At 50.2% G+C, this 18,183-nt stretch overlaps 2 protein-coding genes across 12 annotated transcripts in view; one reads left to right on the forward strand and one right to left on the reverse strand.

Annotated features, from left to right (window-relative positions):
- Nucleotides 1-17,776, forward strand: part of VTCN1 (V-set domain containing T cell activation inhibitor 1) — a 25,486-nt gene extending 7,710 nt beyond the window's left edge. For 2 of the 7 annotated variants that reach the window (XM_041124736.1, XM_041124735.1), the window contains exons 2-6: nt 4,097-4,161; nt 5,661-6,008; nt 7,150-7,428; nt 8,135-8,296; nt 9,013-10,309. In XM_041124736.1, coding sequence (XP_040980670.1) covers nt 4,098-4,161; nt 5,661-6,008; nt 7,150-7,428; nt 8,135-8,256 — 813 coding nt within the window. In that variant the 5' untranslated portion in view covers nt 4,097 and the 3' untranslated portion in view covers nt 8,257-8,296; nt 9,013-10,309. Of the gene's footprint in view, nt 1-4,096; nt 4,162-5,228; nt 6,009-7,149; nt 7,429-8,134; nt 8,297-8,608; nt 10,310-15,152; nt 15,241-17,700 lie in introns of those variants that run through there. The other 5 variants (XM_041124737.1, XM_041124733.1, XM_041124734.1 and 2 more) reach the window with 5 other exon arrangements.
- Nucleotides 11,042-18,183, reverse strand: part of CTC1 (CST telomere replication complex component 1) — a 17,432-nt gene continuing 10,290 nt past the window's right edge. For 2 of the 5 annotated variants that reach the window (XM_030019471.2, XM_041124713.1), the window contains 14 exons: nt 17,988-18,114; nt 17,672-17,786; nt 16,868-17,330; nt 16,417-16,506; nt 15,985-16,128; nt 15,639-15,709; nt 14,754-14,863; nt 14,248-14,413; nt 13,910-13,996; nt 13,667-13,826; nt 13,137-13,201; nt 12,712-12,874; nt 12,441-12,567; nt 11,042-11,524 (listed from right to left, as the gene is read on the reverse strand). In XM_030019471.2, the coding sequence (XP_029875331.1) occupies nt 11,346-11,524; nt 12,441-12,567; nt 12,712-12,874; nt 13,137-13,201; nt 13,667-13,826; nt 13,910-13,996; nt 14,248-14,413; nt 14,754-14,863; nt 15,639-15,709; nt 15,985-16,128; nt 16,417-16,506; nt 16,868-17,330; nt 17,672-17,786; nt 17,988-18,114 (2,067 nt within the window). In that variant the 3' untranslated portion in view covers nt 11,042-11,345. Of the gene's footprint in view, nt 11,525-12,440; nt 12,875-13,136; nt 13,202-13,666; nt 13,827-13,909; nt 13,997-14,247; nt 14,414-14,753; nt 14,864-15,638; nt 15,710-15,984; nt 16,129-16,416; nt 16,507-16,867; nt 17,331-17,671; nt 17,787-17,987; nt 18,115-18,183 lie in introns of those variants that run through there. The other 3 variants (XR_005932765.1, XM_030019472.2, XM_041124714.1) reach the window with 3 other exon arrangements.

The raw sequence follows: 18,183 nt of genomic DNA on the forward strand, positions 1-18,183 counted from the left end.
ACATCCCTGCTTGCATTTATTCTGTCAAAAAGGTTTCAGCTGTTACGAGTATCCGTCCCACCGGAGCTGAACAGCAGTGGGGAGAAGGACAGTCTACATGTGAACAGAAGAGGCCTCTCACACATGAGCTGTGCTCCAGCTTTCTCACATGGAGCATCAAGGAAGAACTAAATAGTAATATTATCGGCATGGAAGTGAGATCACTAGTAGACATAATGTAACATAGTGTAAATATTCGCCAGGCATCATATTCCTCATGCGTCTGGAATGCATGTAATAACTAGCTCTGTTATTCTCAAGAGGCAGCCCAGCTGGCTTTTGTCAGGGAAATGCAATATCTGATGGGTGTGAAAAAATGCACGGCTACCCCTTGCTGCTCCGAGAACTATCCTCCGGCTCTGCCAGCGCCTCTGCCTGCCCCGGGCACTGCGCGCAGTCAGATGGCAGCAGGTTACTGGAAGCAGCGAGCTTCTTCAAGGACACTGGCCTCTTCAGGCTAATCTTGAAATACAGAAATAGCCCAGAGAGAGGGGTAAATTTTCCAGGAAGCTTCAGAGGAGCAGTGGGAGGTTTCTATTGATTTCAGGAAAAAACAAAACAAAATTAAAAAAAAACTCTAAAAAAAAAAAAAAACTGAAGCACTGGGAAAAGCTGATCTCTGCAATCATTAACTGCTCATTGGAACGGAAACCCCTTCCTTTTGGGTTACTCCTGCCATGCTATTTCTTTTCCACGGTAAGCTTTGATATAAGGAGGAAGGCAGGGGACCTTCAATCTCTTAATCTTCCAGATTTTTTGATTCTCTCACCTCTAAGCCCATTCTCAAGGGAAAGCTTACTCTGAGCAGAGCTAGGGATCGGGAGGATTAAGCCCCTGCCGCCTGTCACAGCAGGGCTGCGAGCCTCTCTCTGTCCCTGGGCTGTGCTCGGCAGCATTCAGGCTGGGAATGAATGAATTTCATGCCAAATTCCATTTGGCTGAGCAGGAACCGGACCATGGAAAAGAGGATGTGCACGGAACGGCATCCCACGGGCTGCCAAAACGACGCCGGGAACCGAAAGTGGCATCAGGGCTCCGACTTGTGCAGCCCCAGACGTCTGCATCAGTCTGTTTCCAAGCCTCTGAAACGCTGGGAGTACGAGGAGTGCTGATGCACAGAAAATTGCTGTTTGCTTGAACTGCTGGACTAGACTGTTGTGAAACACAGCTACCATCAGCATGCGGTCAGGTTGCCAGCTTCCTCTTGTTTGCCCTGCGCCCCAGTTCTACTCAGTACGCACGGGGGGCTTGCAGGCAAATATTTTTAAGGTCTTTGGTGATTCTTGGATCTTGCAGTTTCTGCGAGGAAACTCCAAAGAGCCTGATTTCCCCTTGTCCCTGGCAAGGGGTGTTGAAGTGGGCAGCGGCATCCGTGTACCCAGAATTGCCATTCCCCTCCCCGTAACAAACGAGCGGCTTTTTCCGTCAGCCCTGCTGCTGCCTTGAACCAGGGGTGGGAAGCATCTCTCTGGATGCAAAGTTAGCAAGGCTTTGCAGCTTTGGGGCCACGTAGCACCAGCGGGGAACAAAAGCATTGGTGCTGGCCTGTTTGTGCTGGTTTGTGTTTGTCCGTGAGCGAGGTGAGGACGGTTTTGCCCAGCGGAGTGCTCGGGCAGAGGTGGTGTTCAGGCCAGAGGGTCCTTTTGAGGATCGGAGGCCAGTGTGGTGGCACCTGAACCGTTCAGGGACTGCAGAGGAGGTCACCCTGGCTGCTTGTCCCCTGCCATAGCACCTCCGGCATTTACCGATGAAATCCCCTGTAACCCGCAGGCAGCATCCCTCGGCTCCCAGCAGTTTCTTCCCTGCCCGCTCTTGGGAAGGAGGATTTTAAGCTAGAGGGGTGAAGGCGAGCCACAGCTGCTGTGCGACAGCACGGCTGCTGCCTGCTCCGTGCTTCCCAGGCGTGAGAGCTGAGGCTGGTCATGGCAACCTTGGCTGAGTTTATAGCAACGATGTCACGCTGGGATCAGCTTCGTAGAAACTGGTGGAGCTCCTCAAAGAGATCGATGTTATTCAGCATACGCGAGAGGCTTGGTATCTACCCCAGAATAGGAAAGCACGGGGTTGTCCCCTGGTGAGCCTGGCCGAGACCCTGCCTGAGCCCCGTGGGACGTGACAAATCTTTGCTGGGAGCTGTCACGCTGCGGGATCCACATGAACCGACAAACAAAGTCCCCATCCCACAGGTCCCCAGGGGAAGCGGTGGCTGGTGATGGGTCCCCAGCTGCCCAGCGCCCGCGGCTGGAGGATATCCACCGCTTTCCTCCTCCATAGGGTCAGCTGTGACCGCAGCTGCAGGGCACTGGGAAGGGGTCAGGTGGAGAACTGCTGTCCACCCTGGTCATGAGTGAAAGCTGGTGAGAACAGCGGGGAAGCCAAATATGGGACACCTCCCAGCTCTAAGGGCAGCTAGGCAGGGAGGGCTTGGTATGGATGTGAATGTATATATGGACTCATATGAACCTTTATATGGACTTACCGCATACTCGTGGTGAAACACACAGGTCTGATCCCTTCTCCTGAGCACGCTGGCAAGTGCAGACAGGGCTTCCTCAGGCCGCTTTCTACTGGCTTTAAGGATGATGATGGAAGGGAGGTGGCAGGAGGGCAAGCAAGCCTTCTGCAACATCTCCCCTCCTCTCCATCCCCTCTTTCAACTCATCTTCCCATTCTCCCTTCCTTGCTGCTCTCTGCAAGAGGGGCTTCTTCACATGGTGCAACTCCCTAGAGCTCCGTACCGGCCCTGTGATCGTGGCATTTGCAGTGATTGAGGCACGATTGTGCAAATGACTGATGTGGGCACACATTAACGGTGGGAGGAGTTTGCAGTTGTACAGACACCGAAGGGCACTCGGGCGGGAGGCTGCCCGATGTTTTGGGAAAGAGCGTGCTGCAAGTAGGCAGACGCTGCTGAAGCGGAACAGCTATTTTTGTGTGGGCGGAAGGGCCGTGACATCTCGGAGCCTGGTCCTGCCTGGGGGCGAGATGGGAAGCAGCAGCTCAAGAGTTTCTGTTGTACAATGGAGCAAAACAAGCCCTGGGCTGGCAGCCCCGGTCGCTGGTGCGGAGTGGCCGCTGTTGGTGCCCATGCCTCCCGCAACACAGCTCCCTCCAGCGCCCTGCCGGGCTTGGGAGTGGGGTAAAGTCCCCTGTGAGGACCTCCTGCAGCTCTCTGCGCTTCTCCTCTGACAATCCTGAGCAGAGCTGAGCCCAGCACTCCCGTGAGACTGTCAGGCATGAGCACGGGAGCTGCATCGCCCCGGGATGTACCTGTGGGTTTTTGTGGGGAGCTGCTTCAGGGCTTGCTCTGGTGGGGAGCCGAGGTCATTGCCACCATCCCCCAGTCCACGTGAAAACGTGCCCAGAACCACGCGTGACAGCTCCGCCGGCGGCGGTGGGAGCCTCCACCCGGCCATACTTACGGGTTTGTCCAAGCCGGGGCTGTGCCGGAGATGGGTTGTGGTCAGCAAGGCTTGAGCTGTGCTGCTCTGTGCTGGGCTGCTCTGCCCGTGTGGTTTGGCAAGTGGTCCTCTCCTCCTCAGTCTCGCGTTCAACAGCCCCTCATCCGTCTGCGCATGGAGCGTCCCAAATCCGACCAAGGTCACAAACCCGGCCGTGTTTTCAGCCCCCTCCTGCCCGCTGTCTGGCTCATGCGGGGTGTCTCCTGGGGTCAGGGGCCTGTCTCAGTGGTCTGCTCGCCTCCCTGGGCAACTGGTCCTTCCCAAGAGCCAGCAGGGACTGCCCCGCTCGCTTATGCCCCGGGGGATGCAGAGAGGAGCATCCTCCACCCGGACCCGCTGCCTCCTCCCAAAGGCAAAGCCTGGGTCTCTGTTGCTCCCGCCACACGGTCCCTCACCTTTGAAGACAAGCGTTCACCCGAACGTTCGTCACTGCTGTGGTCGTGTGTTTCACCGGTCCACCTTGCTCTAGGTCTGCGGCTTTCACCCGCCTCGACTTCTCCTTCCTGCCGGCAGCTCTGCAGACGTACAGCGTAGGCGTAGGGTGTGAAGGAGGTGGGCTGTGCGGTAATGTTGTCCTTTCTTTTTTCCCCAAATAGCATGACTACGGTCATTATCATCCTGGCTGCGGTGATTGCCCTGATCATCGGGTTTGGTGTCTCAGGTATGTGGCTGCTCAGATTTCTTGCTGTTACCAGAGGGGGGATGAACTTCTGCCCTGCCTCTACCTCCGTGTCTCCATCCCATGTGTGGGCTGACGTGTGATCTTGCGTGGAAGTGCCACCTACGACCCTTTAATGAAGGCTCACTTTTTATAGATTTTATGTACCAGATGGCTGAATTAAGACTGCACAGGTGACTTCATTTTTGGCCTTTCTCAACAAGGTATCACTCCATGGCATTAAACCACAAGCTGTGCTCTCCTTGGAGAGTGTAAGCTCTTGTTGGTCTTAAATAATGCAGAGGTTTACACACACACACACACTCACACACACATGTGCTCAGAGTAGATTAGAAGACACCAGCACTTGGCACTCAGAGCTGAGTGAGGATATCTGTGTTGGCTCTTAATTTCTGCGAAAACTTGTCAGCGGGCTGGCCCCAGGCTGCAGCGGTGGCTGTGCACGTGTGAGCCCTGCGGGGCAGCTCCGTTTTGCCCCGGGAAGTGAGTTCCTGATCTATGCTTTCACAGCAGAAATTAAGGCCTTTTTTTGTTTGGGTTTTTTTTTTTTTTTAGTTATCTGGTGTGTTAGCAACCGGAATGTTCAACTCCACCTATTGCTCCATGGGAAGCCAGCTGAGGCAAGGGGTCGATAAGTGTAGTGCAGCCTGTGCTGCTGGAGACGTAGTGCTGCGTTAGCTGAAATTTCTTTGGGCTTGGAGCTCTAAACCTACACATACAGAAAGTCCCGCACATACCGTGCTCCTTCTCCCAGATAGGAGGAGACGGTATTCATTGCGAAGTCGGACAGCATCTGCCAGGATGGGGCATATTCCCCTGCTCCCTCAGAGACAACAAAAATGCGTCACTTTGGTGTTGCCCAAAACGCAGCCTCCTCAGGGCATGCTGAGTGAGGACGTGTAGGGAAGGGCTGCACGGGAAAGCGGACCCGGCTCCAGGAAGGTGTTAATTCTCAAGCTCGCTGGTTAGGATTTGACTTGAGAAGCGATCTGCGTTCCCAAGGAAGGGAAATGCTGACTTTTCTTAAATGAAAGAAAACTGTTTGGATTCCAGTAAGAGTGAAAGAGCAGCCTGTTATTTCTCTGCCAGCATTACGCCTTGCAATCATGTTTGTATTGCATAAAGGGAGGTCCTGACTAAGAAAAGACACAAAAATCATGCTCTTCTGGCAGCAGAGAGAAAAAATCCCTGATACTTATTAGCAAGCAAGAAAACACCACGCGAATTCTTCTCAAAGAGATAAGAGGAGCTACTTTTTGAACCACGCTGCCCGCTAAAGAAAAGCTCCTGTGCTTTGTTTTGGTATATAACCCATGGGAGCTGACCTCTGCTAGCAGCACTGGTAGCTGCTACTGGTGTCCTTGCGATGTGCCGGTGCCCGTTCAGCCTCGGGGTTGGTGCATGGCAGCCACAGGGTGGCCTGGCCTTTCTCCGTGCTCATTGTCTCGCCTTTCTCGTGCCTCCTTGCTTTCCCCTTGCAGGAAAACGTTCCATCAGCGTGACGACGCTGACTTCTCCTGGGAACATCGGCCAGCGCGGCATCCTGGGCTGCACTTTCGAGCCCGACATTCGGATGGGCAGCATCGCGATCCGGTGGGACAAGGCGGGAGTAGCCGGGCTGGTACATGAATTTAAAGGTGGGCAGGACCACCTGCAAGAGCAAGACGCGTCGTTTCAGGGCCGCACGGCGGTGTTCGCGGACCAAGTGATCGGTGGCAACGCTTCCCTGGAGCTGAGGGACGTGCAGCTCTCTGATGCCGGCACTTACCGGTGCTCCGTCAGCACGGCCAGAGGGAGCGGAGTGGCGGTGCTTCGGTACAGGACGGGAGGTGAGGGGTGTGAGGAAGAAAATCCTGCTGCAAAATGCAGGCTAAGGTGACTCGGTCGGACCTACCCGCAGTTATGCTGATGCTAGAGGCTGTGCGAGCGGCACCCGCTCCTCCAGCAGCCGATGTCAAGCCCTGCAGCCCTGAGTAGGACTGGGGTATTTTTGGCTTTTCCAGAGGTGTTTATGGCCTTACCCACTCTTTCCACATCCTTGTTCCAGAAAAGATGATTATTTTAATGCTCTCAGTTGTCTTTTTTCTTCTATTTACCACATATAGTCTACCAGCTACTTAAGTGACTACAAAGACCCCCCCTGAGAATGGGAGTAGCTAATTGATCTTATAAAGATCCAGATTTTATACCTGTTTGCAATAGGCTTTAAATGTCTCATTTAATCCAGGGATGTTGGCATAAATCCTACAGCTCAGGCGACACCGTAGTCTGCCCTCAGCCTCAGCAGGTACAGATGGAGCCTCCCTTGGCTGCAGCCCCATTTAGCATCAGAGTCACATCACGAAGCCATAGGTGCTGGTCAGGCGCCCTTCTCAGTCAGCGGAGAGGGTGAGTCACCTTCCCCTTCCCCCAGCCTCTGATAACAGCAATCATTTTTGGCATGCCTCTCCCTGCCCAGAATAGCAAGTGCCTCCTGTTCAGCCCCCAGCCTCCACCAGCGGCGAGCGGAGCTGTGCCAGCTGCGGCTCCCACCCGGGGAAGCCGGGACATTCGGGAGACACGGGCAGTCTCACGCCAGCCACAGCCTGAGCCCGGTCTCCCCTGGGAGCCTGGATGTCCAGAAGCTCTTGGCAAAGGCTTAGTTTATGAGCCCAGGACCCAGCTCGTAACTGTGAAGCAGTATCACTTAAAGACACTAAAGCTGTGCCATGATCTCGGGAGATCTTGTCACACCGGACCGCCTTGTCCTAGGAGTTTTAGATCCCCTGTAGTCATCCCGCTGCAGCCCAAGCTGTACAGACCTCCGTCTGAGCCCCTGCGTTTGGTTTGACTCCTCGTGGTGCTGCGATGCTAAGCAGCAAGTACCCTAGAAATACCTGGGACTGACCAGCAGCTGCGGTTGCGTGTTTCATGCCCAGTTCCTAGACATTTGCCTTTTTTTTTTTTTTTTTTACTCTTTCCCTCCCAAAGCCTTCAGCACCCCCAGGGTGCACGTGGAGAACAGCAGCAGCGGGGACACGTTGCAGTGCGAAGCACCGCGCTGGTTCCCTCGCCCCGCCGTGCACTGGACAGCCTACAGCGACGCCGGGGGGTACCTACCTCACGTGGCCAACACCAGCTACGAGCTGAACGCTGAAAACATCACTCTGAAAGTGGTTTCCTTTCTGCACAACGTTACTGCTAACGCCACCTACACCTGCGTGATTGAAAACAACATTGCCAAGGCTACAGGCAACATCAAAGTGACAGGTAGAGTTTACCACCGCCCAGAGACCACAGGCGCGGGGGAAGAAGAGACCCTGTGTGGGTCGGGGGGTTCCTGCAGCATTGCCTCCCCTGTGTCAGTGAGCGGTTTCAGTCAAGGAAGGGACCGAAATCCATGGTTAATCCAAGCCTCTCCCTCTGGCCCTGGGATGAAGGAAAGGGTCTGTGTTTGGTCCTGCTACTTCAGATGGTTTTTATGGTAAGGATTGCTCCCTCAGCACAGGGACAGAACTGCCAGGGAACGGGAAGGAAGGAAGGAAGGACACACTTCAGAAGAACGTATTCCTTTGAATGTTAGCCCAAAGCAAACCAACCAACCAAAAATGCCAACTTTTGACACTTCTTTAGCCGGTTCAGCTTAGATCCCTTTCGTGTACCAAACCAGCAGGCTCCTTTAGCTGCTACTAATGACAAGCTCTCTGACTCCAACCCACCTCCTTTATTTAAAAGGCCACCTTATTCACAGGAAAGCAAACTTTCCAAAAAGCCTGGATATCTTCTCCTGTTCTATGTGAGAAGGGTCATAGCCTTTCTACAGTGAGGGCTTTGTAGCGGTGGGTGTCCAGCACAAGAAGCAGGGTCTATCTTTATCAATATTCAGAAAAATGGGGAGGAATAAATATACACACTCATTTTGCCTTCCCTGCTGTGTTCCCCATTCTGGTAGCCTCTCACTGTTCTTCTGCTACAGATTTCAGCATTACAAGAGGGACCAACTTGCAGCTGGTGAACCTGAACGCAGAGTCAGTGTCCTCCTCCCTTCCAGCTTGTCACTGGATGCTTCTGCTTCCCCTGTATCTGCTGTCGATCTAAAGCCTGTACAAAACAATCAGAAACACTGCTGGACCTGGAGGTAAGCTTGGAAAGGGAAACTCGTAAGCATATATGCTCGGTATATGTAGACCCTCTTGCTGGGTTTGGTTAGAGCAGCAGATCTATCCCCAGCCTGCAAGAATGGGTGCACGGGTCTTTCTCCTGTGCCCATCTTCCTCCCCCCCAGGTTTAGGTGGGACGCACAGCTTGTCCTTCCCACAGGCTCCCGGTGGATTCTCCCATCGCTTTCTGCAACCTTAGAGATTCTTCTCTTACACCATCAACTGCCATCTCTTACTTGTCCCCTCATTCTCGTTTCCTTTCCTCCTCAACCATCTCTCTGACCCAAAAGACAGACATCTTGCTTGCTTGCTGCTCCGCGCACCCTCTGAACCTCGGCTACAGTTCAGGGCTGCAAGGCAGTGTGGGCTTTTTCCTCTCCCTCCCGATGAGGCTTGCTGCAGTACAAGCCTTACTTGCACCCACTTTACTCCGACAACCCCACTACACAGTGCAGCATCTTCAGGAAATAGTACCTACTACAGACACCTTGAACGGGGCTAGAGGGAGCTGTCAGCCTGAGCAGTCCCACCTAGACCTGGAATAAGGAGGGCTGCGGACAGTCGAAGCAGAGGACAACCGCCTTTAGAATTCATCAGCTTTGGCTTTGGGTGGCAGGCTCTAGAGGTAAACCGGAGATGAAGTGGAGAGCTACAGAAGATCAGCTAAAAGGAAAATCTCTGTCTTTCCATGCAGAACAGTTACTACAGCTACCCTGCCGGCGTTTCATGCTTTCCTCCCTCTTGGGCTGAGAACTCTAAGAGCTCCTCCCAGTTCCAGAGCACGTAGCAGCACAAACATGAAGCCAGCTGATTTCTCTCTTGTATTGTTATTTCTTACCCACACCAACAACAGGATACTTTGTTTGGCTTCAGAGAGTGAGGAATGCGATAAGGAGGGTTCCATAAATAAAGGAAAAACTCTGATCACAGGAACAAGATGTGTTCTCTTGTCTGAAGTAACCCAGTGACCAGAACTCTGATCATGGGCAGAAGCTCAGAGACAAACAGGAAAAGGGTTTCCTGCAGTACACCCGAGAACTGGTCCTTCAAACTCAGAGTACTAAAAACAAGCAAATCTTAATTCCCCCCAATCAGATTTGATTTGTCTGTCTCATGTCTTGTGATTCTCTGAATGTACTAATAAAACTGCAAATGAGAGAGCCACTTAATCTATTCAGTCTTCTCAAAAGACTATAATCAAACTCCCCTTCTGAAAAAGATGTTGTGAATGGCAGAACACTGATGGATTAGAAAAAAGCCAATAGGCTTGGAATAAGCGTTGGGTCTTCAACCTGGCAAAGGCAAACAGCCTGTATGAGGACTGAGGATTGCATTTGTAATGTGAAATAAAAGAACAACAGGTGAGTAACAAGTGTGGCTGCAGAGAGAACAATAACATACATTATGAGGAGGAAAAGAGGGAGACTAGTAAGATACTACCCAAAAGTTCAAATTCAGAAGTAAAAACAGTTATTAAACTTAGTTACAACTACAAAGACAAATTTGCCTTTTTGGTTTTTAAGTAAGTCTCTGTTATCTGGCACTTCCTATCTATTTCTGTAGCACTGTCTGTTACTATGTTATTCATATTACAGGACTACTTTCAGTTGCATTTTTAAATCAGATTTGGATCTCTTAATTTACATCACTTACAGTCAACATTTTCTTCAGGCTGAGAGGGGTTTTTTTTTGTTTGCCTTTTTTTTGGTTTTGTTTTCTTTGGGGAGGGTGAGGGGCGAGCTTCAGCAAAATCGTTACCATTTCACAGAAAGCACCTAGGGAAAAAAACCTGTGATGGCAGAACATGTGTAGACCTTTGCTTTAGGCTGTTTTGGCAACCTTCTTCAGGAGGGAGTCTCAGAACTTTGTTGAATGGTGGCATCTGTCAGGTCTTCTGCCACTCATGCTTTGGCCTTAGAAGTGGCCAGCAGGCCTTGAGAAGGAAAATACCTTTACACATGCTCAATAAAGCCACCACCTGAAGTTTAATATAAGGCCCAAACTAAGGGTGAAAGGGGAAGGCAGGGGGAAACACTGAACAAAGAAAACCCAAACCAGCAGCAGTTCAAATACGCTGTCTGCACACAGAATAAGGCAGGGACGTAACTGCGTGTGGAATGTACTAACCTATAGCACAAGATGAAGGATCTGGATATTATTTTGCCAAAACCAAGTACAGAACACTTGGTCATCACTGCAAGCAGACAGGAGAGGAATCTTCAAAGGGTGATCAAATACATGTTGTATCAAATACAAATACATGTTGTATTGGTTAGTCTGCTGTGCCGCCATGGATACTGGCACGTGGCATTGCAGTCATCCCCTTCCTAATCAGGAACAGATGGGCAAGCCTATAGCATGTTGTGAATTTGTATCACAGCTCACTGCCTTCCTCTTGCTACTAGCCCCACGTAATGTTTGGGCCACTGTTTAAGCTGCAAAACAATGCCCATATAGTCCCGTGATTTAGTACTATGATTTAGTTTCCAAACAGTAACTTATTCACTTCCCTTCTCGTCTTGGAGGAAGGAAATGCTTTAAAAACATGATCTTAATAATTTCAATTGGGTTAAGAAGACTATCCCTTGTGGCGACCGTACAGTTTCGCAAAATGATCTGCAAAATGCCTGGTTCTGGCTCATAAACCAAGGATCTACTTTCTGCCTCATTCCCCATATAGCAAGTAAACCCTAATACTAAAATAGATACGGTATTATTAAAACTGTATTTTAATAGCTTTATTTAGTAGATACTATCACATAAAATACACATCTGTGTATGTCGTAGGCCCAAAGCAACCGCTATCACGTAGGAAGTACTGAACATCTCTCTTCCAAAAAACCAGCCCAGTATCGCTGGTGGCAATGGTCCAGAATGACCCTTCAGGAATTCCAAAAGTCACAGCAGCTTCTTGACTGCACCTTTCACCCTGTGCTCACAGGCTCATGCTCCTACTGGAAAGGGGATTAAAAAAAGCTCCCAATCCCAGTAGGTACTTCCATAACTCCTCTCCAATTGGGACAGAGGTTAAGCAGTGGCTTCCACTTGGCAGTGACTAGACGTCCTCCTAATCCTCTCGCTGTTCAGATAGCTTAAGGCGTCTTGTTCCACTTCCTGCACATTCAGGCACAGCAGGTTCAGCCGAGGTCCCACTTGTGACACAAACTCCACTTCACCGCACCGAAAATTTCTCAGCTGCAGTGGAGCTGAAGGGGAAAGACACAACCTGTAACATCTCAGTACAGGGCTCCCACTCTGTTCTAGCAGACAGCTGTAGAAGTTTCTGGGGGAGGGAAGGCCTTGCAGCAGCTGCTTGGCAACTGCTAAACCTCAAAGGACAGCACGATTAATGAATCCAGGATGTAAGCAGATGAACGCATTTGGCCAGCATCCCTCCAACTAGGAGGAAACAAACATTCTACACTGTGAAATGCTGTGAACTATGTGCTGCTCACATAGCTGATGAAGTGAGCTTTGTGTCTTCTATCACTACCAGCAGCCTGGCCTTACAGACAAGAGTTACTTACATGAGAGCCAAAAGATAACGTCTCCACAGCAGAGCACCCTCTGGTGACCTTAGCAAGTCAACCCCTGCAGCAGCTGGACTCATACTCAAGCGCTAGTGTTAGTGCAAGCAGCTAAGAATAACGTCCCCTTAAGACAGCAGCTGCAGAGTTGTGGCAGCATGAGCGCAGACATCAGCACCTATGAATTCAAAACTCTTCAGGACTTTAAATTCTGTGGCCATGGTGAGGATTTCCAGGCCTAGTCTTGACTCTACCTGCTGTCCTGTCTAAAGTCTAAACCCACTTGATTTGAGAGGTCTGCACAGTAACTCTGGCTGGCCAGAATCCCATTCTCATCCAAGGACCGGGAACCTTGCTCTAAAACAGCTCTATGCCTCTGTGTAAGTAGAAAATATATAATATTGTAGGTAGGGACTTTTATAATATTATTTCTGTATTTTTGTAACATCTTAGCTCTATACTACAGAATTCACAATTCCATGGAAATCCTCCAAAGATCCTGCTTTGTGGGCAGCTCTCCTTCCCCAGCCTGGCGAGACGGCTCCTCCCTTCCTTCCCACGCTAAATATTACAAAAGCCAACAGTGCTGGCTTACCAGGCTGCAGAATCTTGGAGGGCTTCCTGTTTAGGCTGAAATCCAGCAGGATAGGGCGACAGATGAGAGAACTCCTGCACAGGCTCCTTAGGTAGCAAGCAATGAGATCCTCAGGTTCCTCTACACACTGACGAAGGAAAGGGTATGCTGCCAGTGAACGTGCACAGTAGGGAGGCAGGGAGCCACTGGAACACCCACACCAAAGGGAAACCCAGTCCGGCTGAGGCTCAAGCCCCGCACGCTGCAATCGCTACCGGAATAACCCACTCACCCCCGTGCCAGTAGCTTCCCCATGCTCAATGGACACTCTGCCCCTGCTCTGCACAGAGTTCTGCAGAGCTTCCCACTCGAGAAGGCTCAGGCCCAGCATTGCTGCCACATGCTGGTTCCTGCACAGCACCAAAGCTTCACCCGTTCCGTCCTCCACCAGCACCCTATGGAGAGAGCAGGCAGACTAAGATGCAGAGGGAGGTCAGGACAATGCCTGGCTCCCTCACAAGAGTCATGTCCCAGAAAACGGATCTCAGTAAAGAGAGAGAGAGGTTTGTTCGCATCTGGGAAGACATAACAACTCTAACTTCTGTCTTTGCTATTCTGTCCACATCCCACCCTTGATCTGATTTTCCCCTCCCCTCTGTGGGGTAATTTGTTCCCTCCTACACACCTCTTCCCATACCCCATCTCTACAGTGCTTACCATGCACTGGCTTGCCTCACTCCTGTGTGTGATGGACATGGTGGACTGTGTCGGGTGCACCTCCCCTGAAGAAAGAGTAAAGCTACAGCTATGTATGGGTGGGTATAAGAGAGAGAAGGGGAAGGGCCACTGCTTCTTTTAACCCTCCCCTAATTAAGTACACAAAGGATTAAAGAACTTCACTGCATTTCCAGTGAGTGTCTGGGGAAAAAGTTTGTATGGAGAGAAAAAACACCTGCTGCAAGGTGCTGAACCCCAACAGCAGTGAACATGGGAAAAGCAGAGCATTAACAGAGTAGGATTCTTCCCATCAATGTCCTCACTTCACCCCCAGTCCGAGCTGCCAGCCTGCCTGGTATTAGACACATACTTCTAATCGGTTGTCACTTTGGCCCCTTTCTAATATGCAAGTCCTTTTCAGACACTGGAAAAAGAGGTTTTGGAATTTCTTCTACATGGTAGCAAAGGATGTGTCAGAGTAGGAAATCTGCAAGGCTCCTCACAAATTATCTCTGTGGAAGCTTGAATACCTCTTTGAAGATGCTGCTGCAAAGTGAGCAAACCCATTGCAGGGACAGAGTCAGTACACAGGACAAGTGGCATAAAATCCGTGCCTGGGGCAGGTTTTGCAGGTGAGGTTGCAAGCTGGATAGAAACACTAGTGAGGGGGAGGAGGCTTCTCCTGCAGGACTAGAAGAAATGGGAATGTGAGAAGCTTGGTACATAGAAACTTTCTTGGGACACTGTAAGGTGGAAACAGACTCTGGACTCACCTGGAAGGAAAAGGTAGGTGAGAAGCTGGCAGAGATATGATGCTCACACAGCTGGAGGCAATGTATGTGCAGTAAACATTATGGAATCTGCAATATGAAAGAGCAGATGTCAGAAGGGGCTCGTAGAAACCAAACTGCTCAGTCTTTTTGGGATGTCTGGGCTGACCTTCATCTGTAACACAGTAGGAAAATAATCTGCAGTAAGGGACTGGGAGACACAAGGGTATGGACAAGGGATAAGGAAAGTCCACACAAGAGGAGAAATTAAGAGCTGGTTTCAAAGACAGTAAGAGAGGTCAGAGCTGTGGCCTAGATCGGGGCTCTAAAGACAGGGGTACCTTGAGATTTTGCGTTCCAAGTTCTGGAAGAGGATCTTGGCTCCAGGTAGCAAACCCCAGAGATGCTGCAGATAGGTGGCAGCAATGTAAACGTCCACCACAACAGGGGAGCCTGGAGCAACTGAGACGCTGAGCTTCACGCTGTGACCACTGGCTAGCAGGCTTCCTGAGAAGGAACAGAACCACACGCACCATGAGCTCACTCGCACGCAGGTAGCATAGTCTGTCACTGAGCTGACCTCCTAGAGGTGTTTTCCCTCTCATCACAATGAGGCTATCACTGTTCCACCTCACAGATTTTCCAGGTACGGTATTCCCATTCCCATCCCCAACACACATGCAGTGTACAGTTTCCCAGCCATCTGACATGCAATGGGATGCAACATCCTGGCCTACTTCCACTGTTCTCAGATACAGCAGCACAGTTAGCCAAGTGCACTGTCTCTCTGAAACAGAAGGACGCAAGAATCAACCTGTCGTTACCTTACAGGCTGTCACAATCTTACCTTTCTGCTTTTGAAGGCTGACAGTCACAGATGGCTTCTCATTCTTGGGAGAGGCACACAAGGTCCTCTCCATTATCTCACCAGAGAAAGAAACAAGGGAACCTGTGAAACTGAGAGCAGACCAGGATTTCTGTCCAGCCTGAAGACAAAGGGAGCAGAAGGCCTGACTTCAAGATTGCCACAAATGACAGGGTGAAGTGGAGTGCTGTTGCTTGAGCCTGGTTTCAGGGGATCCTGCCCTTGAGCACCTGAGCTACTGGATTGAGGGCAGCTTGCTGCAGGGACAAGAGGCCCCTTTAACTCACTTTCTGCTTCTTCAGGCTCAGCAGTGAAGAAGAAAAAGGGAGAGCCATTACAGACTTCCTATCTGCTTAACTCCTAATTGTTTTTCTTAATTAGGTGAGGAAGCCAAGCAAAAAACCAGTTTACTGTAAGGCACTGGTGAAGATTTCAGCGTGCATGCATATCACCCCAGATTAAACATGCTTTGAACTGAAAAGCTTCTAACCCTAGTATTTGTTTGAGCAAGTTACGCTAAAACAATCAAAAAACAACAAAAACCATCACGCATTCAGCCTTATGTCCCTGCTGCACCTGTTTCCACTTCTGACAGGAATTTAGCAGAGACCTTTGGGACCTAGTCCACACCAGCAGCAGCTCAAACTTTTTCTGGATGCCATTTTGCAGTCTTGTCACCTGCAATCCCTTTAGCTTTGAGAAACAGGATGAGGGCAGTCTGGACTACTTGAACACAGAAGATTTCCAAACCATATTCCTAGGGTGGATAATTCATTGCTGTTTAATGTAGTACTGTCTCCAATAAAGATGAACACAGACCCATTCCCTAAGACACGGTCATATGTCATTTGGGGCAGACCAACATACCTGCTGCTAAGTACTTCTGGAATGGAGGAAATTCTCTGGTCCATGCCTGTCTGCACCGACACGGCTGCCAGCTATAAGTGGGGGAGACAGCCTCAGATGGATTGCAGTTTATAGCTATCCCCAGCCAGAGCGGTAAAGACAAGCTCTTAAAGACAAGTACGTTAGGCAACTGATGCCTCCTTCCCAGATTAATTCTGAGGCAGTGAAGCCCAGCAGCAGCCTCTGATGGCGCTTAGAGCAGAACGGTCTCATCAACAAGACATTCTGTATCAATAATTTTCTGAAGTAGTTCTGAAGAGATCTACAAGTCGCCTGTGAAAGCACAGAGCAATAAGGCACTGCGTACCTGGCGCTCAGTCAGACAGGAGATCCATGTCTCATGCTGTAAGTGCCAGGTATCTTGGACAGGCAGGCACAGGGGGCAGGATGACCTGCTCAGTAACTTTGCTGGCACAGGTGGAAAACAGAGCTTGTCAAACACTTCCAAGTCCTGAGAGAAGAGCAATAAGGCAAGAAAGAAGAGTATTAAAGGAAGGAGATGAAAGCTATATAGGAAAAAAAGGGCCACTGAAGAACAACGGTTTAAAGAAAAAAAAAAATCCACTGAACTCAGAGCACTGAGAATTTTAACGAAACACAGAACTGAAGCAGTTCCTTGGCAAGACAGATGGGAATTCCAAACCTCGAAAAGACCTTAGTCACCCTCTGACTCCTCAACTCCCACATGCAGTTCAGCAAAAGTCTCCAAGAGGAAATAGCAAGACAAGCTCTCTCTTACCGAACAGCAGGGCACAATGAAGCGATACAGCCCATCCAGGTGCAGAAATGGAAACCATCGTAGAGACTTCCTCATAAAGAGCAGTAGTGCCTGGCAGGGGAAGGGAGGAGAGAGAGAGAAAAGATGATGAGAAGAGTCAGGAAAAAGATAGGAAATGAAAAATACAGCAAGAAGAGAGCAAGCCCAGCAGAGAATGTCTTGATTGAGAAGTAAGGTTAGCACCATCAAGGGTAAGAGAAGGTGGATTCATTTACAGGAAGGTGAGACAGAGGAGATGGAACTCCCTTGGGTAGGCACAAGGAAGTTGCCTGCATAAACATACATCTGTACCCAACACAAAAATCACTTTCCCACTGATTAGGAATCTAGATACTTAATTATCACACAGGCTCCCTGAGGAGCCAGCTCCCAGCCTTATCAAACCACACCCCAAAGCTGCCTCCTGCCTCACTTCTTGCCGTGTCACGCTCTCTTCTCCATCACAGCCGCTCTCCTCCAGCTCCGGTAGATTCCCAGTTTCTCTGGGGTGGCTCCAGAGCTGAGGTCTGCCCAGCCACAGCACTGTGGCTTGGAAACTGCGCTGCAGCTCCCGTCCTTCTCCAACTTTTTCTCCGGGTAGTTGGTAGTTGCGTAACATAAGACCCTCTTTCTGGGTAACCAAGAACAGGCGAGATACACAGCTGGTTCTTCTGGTGCTGCTCTGGCCCCCCTGACAGTTATCATCTCTGTGAGTATCTGGCTTGGGATCCTCCAGTTTCAGCATTTTTGCCTCTGGGGCTTCCAGCTCAGATGTCAAGCTGCCGTCATCCTTCTTCCTCAAAGAGGAGCTGTTTCCACTCCTAAGGCATTTCTGGATTTGTCCTTCAGCAGCATGGAGAACCTGAACATCCTCAAAGTAGAACTGCACATAGACACTGCAATGACAAATGGTAGCAGTGAAACTCCCTGTTCCTGACAGGTGGCTGTCCAAAACAAGCCGTTATCTGGGAGAAGCACTTCTGGTGAGTGCCCTGCAGGTATTCAGCAGGAGCAGCGGGAAAGGGTGAAGTAGAGGGCAGCTACCAGGCTGGGTGTATTCTGAACAAAATGGAGATGGTGGGTTTGTTGCTGATAAAGATCTCATTTTCTGCAAATAGCAAAAGACTGTTGCTTTGGCATTGAAATGCTATGCTGATAAGCAGCTTCACCATAGTCCAAAATAATTGTGGAACTGGAGTGTAATGTTTTTACTTGTGTACTGAATAAAGGGACTTACCTGGTTTTTTTCTCCCTCACATGCTCCAGATTTTCCAGGTGCTCCCAGGAGGGAAAATCAGTCTGAAGGAATCTCTCCACTATGAGCTGGTAGTTTTCCACCTGCAAGAGCGATCCTGGAAACACATCAGAGAAAGGAGCTGAGCTAGTAAAAAGAGAACATAAAAACAGCGAGCTCAGTTTCCTCATTTTAAAGTCACAAGGCCAGGCAGTGACAGTTCAGCATCTCCATACCAAGTCTCCTCTTCCTTGTTTTGGAGCTGGATGGCAGAACAGCAAAAGCTCAGCACTCTCCAATTTAGCTTAGTGGGACATACCTAGGAGAGCTGTATGGGTGAAGGGGCTACCATCCTTACGGGCTATCACACAGGGAAGCGTGCTGCTCTTGTCCTGCAGCTGGAGGGAACTGCTCCTGGAGGAGACTCTCAGCACACCCAGTAGTATCTGCAACAGAAAGGAAGCTGCAAAGAGCATCAAACACTTCCCATCTTTGAAGGCCATAAATCGAAGCGT

The sequence above is a fragment of the Aquila chrysaetos genome, chromosome 7 (genome assembly GCF_900496995.4).
Source record: "Aquila chrysaetos chrysaetos chromosome 7, bAquChr1.4, whole genome shotgun sequence".
Lineage (NCBI taxonomy): Eukaryota > Metazoa > Chordata > Aves > Accipitriformes > Accipitridae > Aquila > Aquila chrysaetos.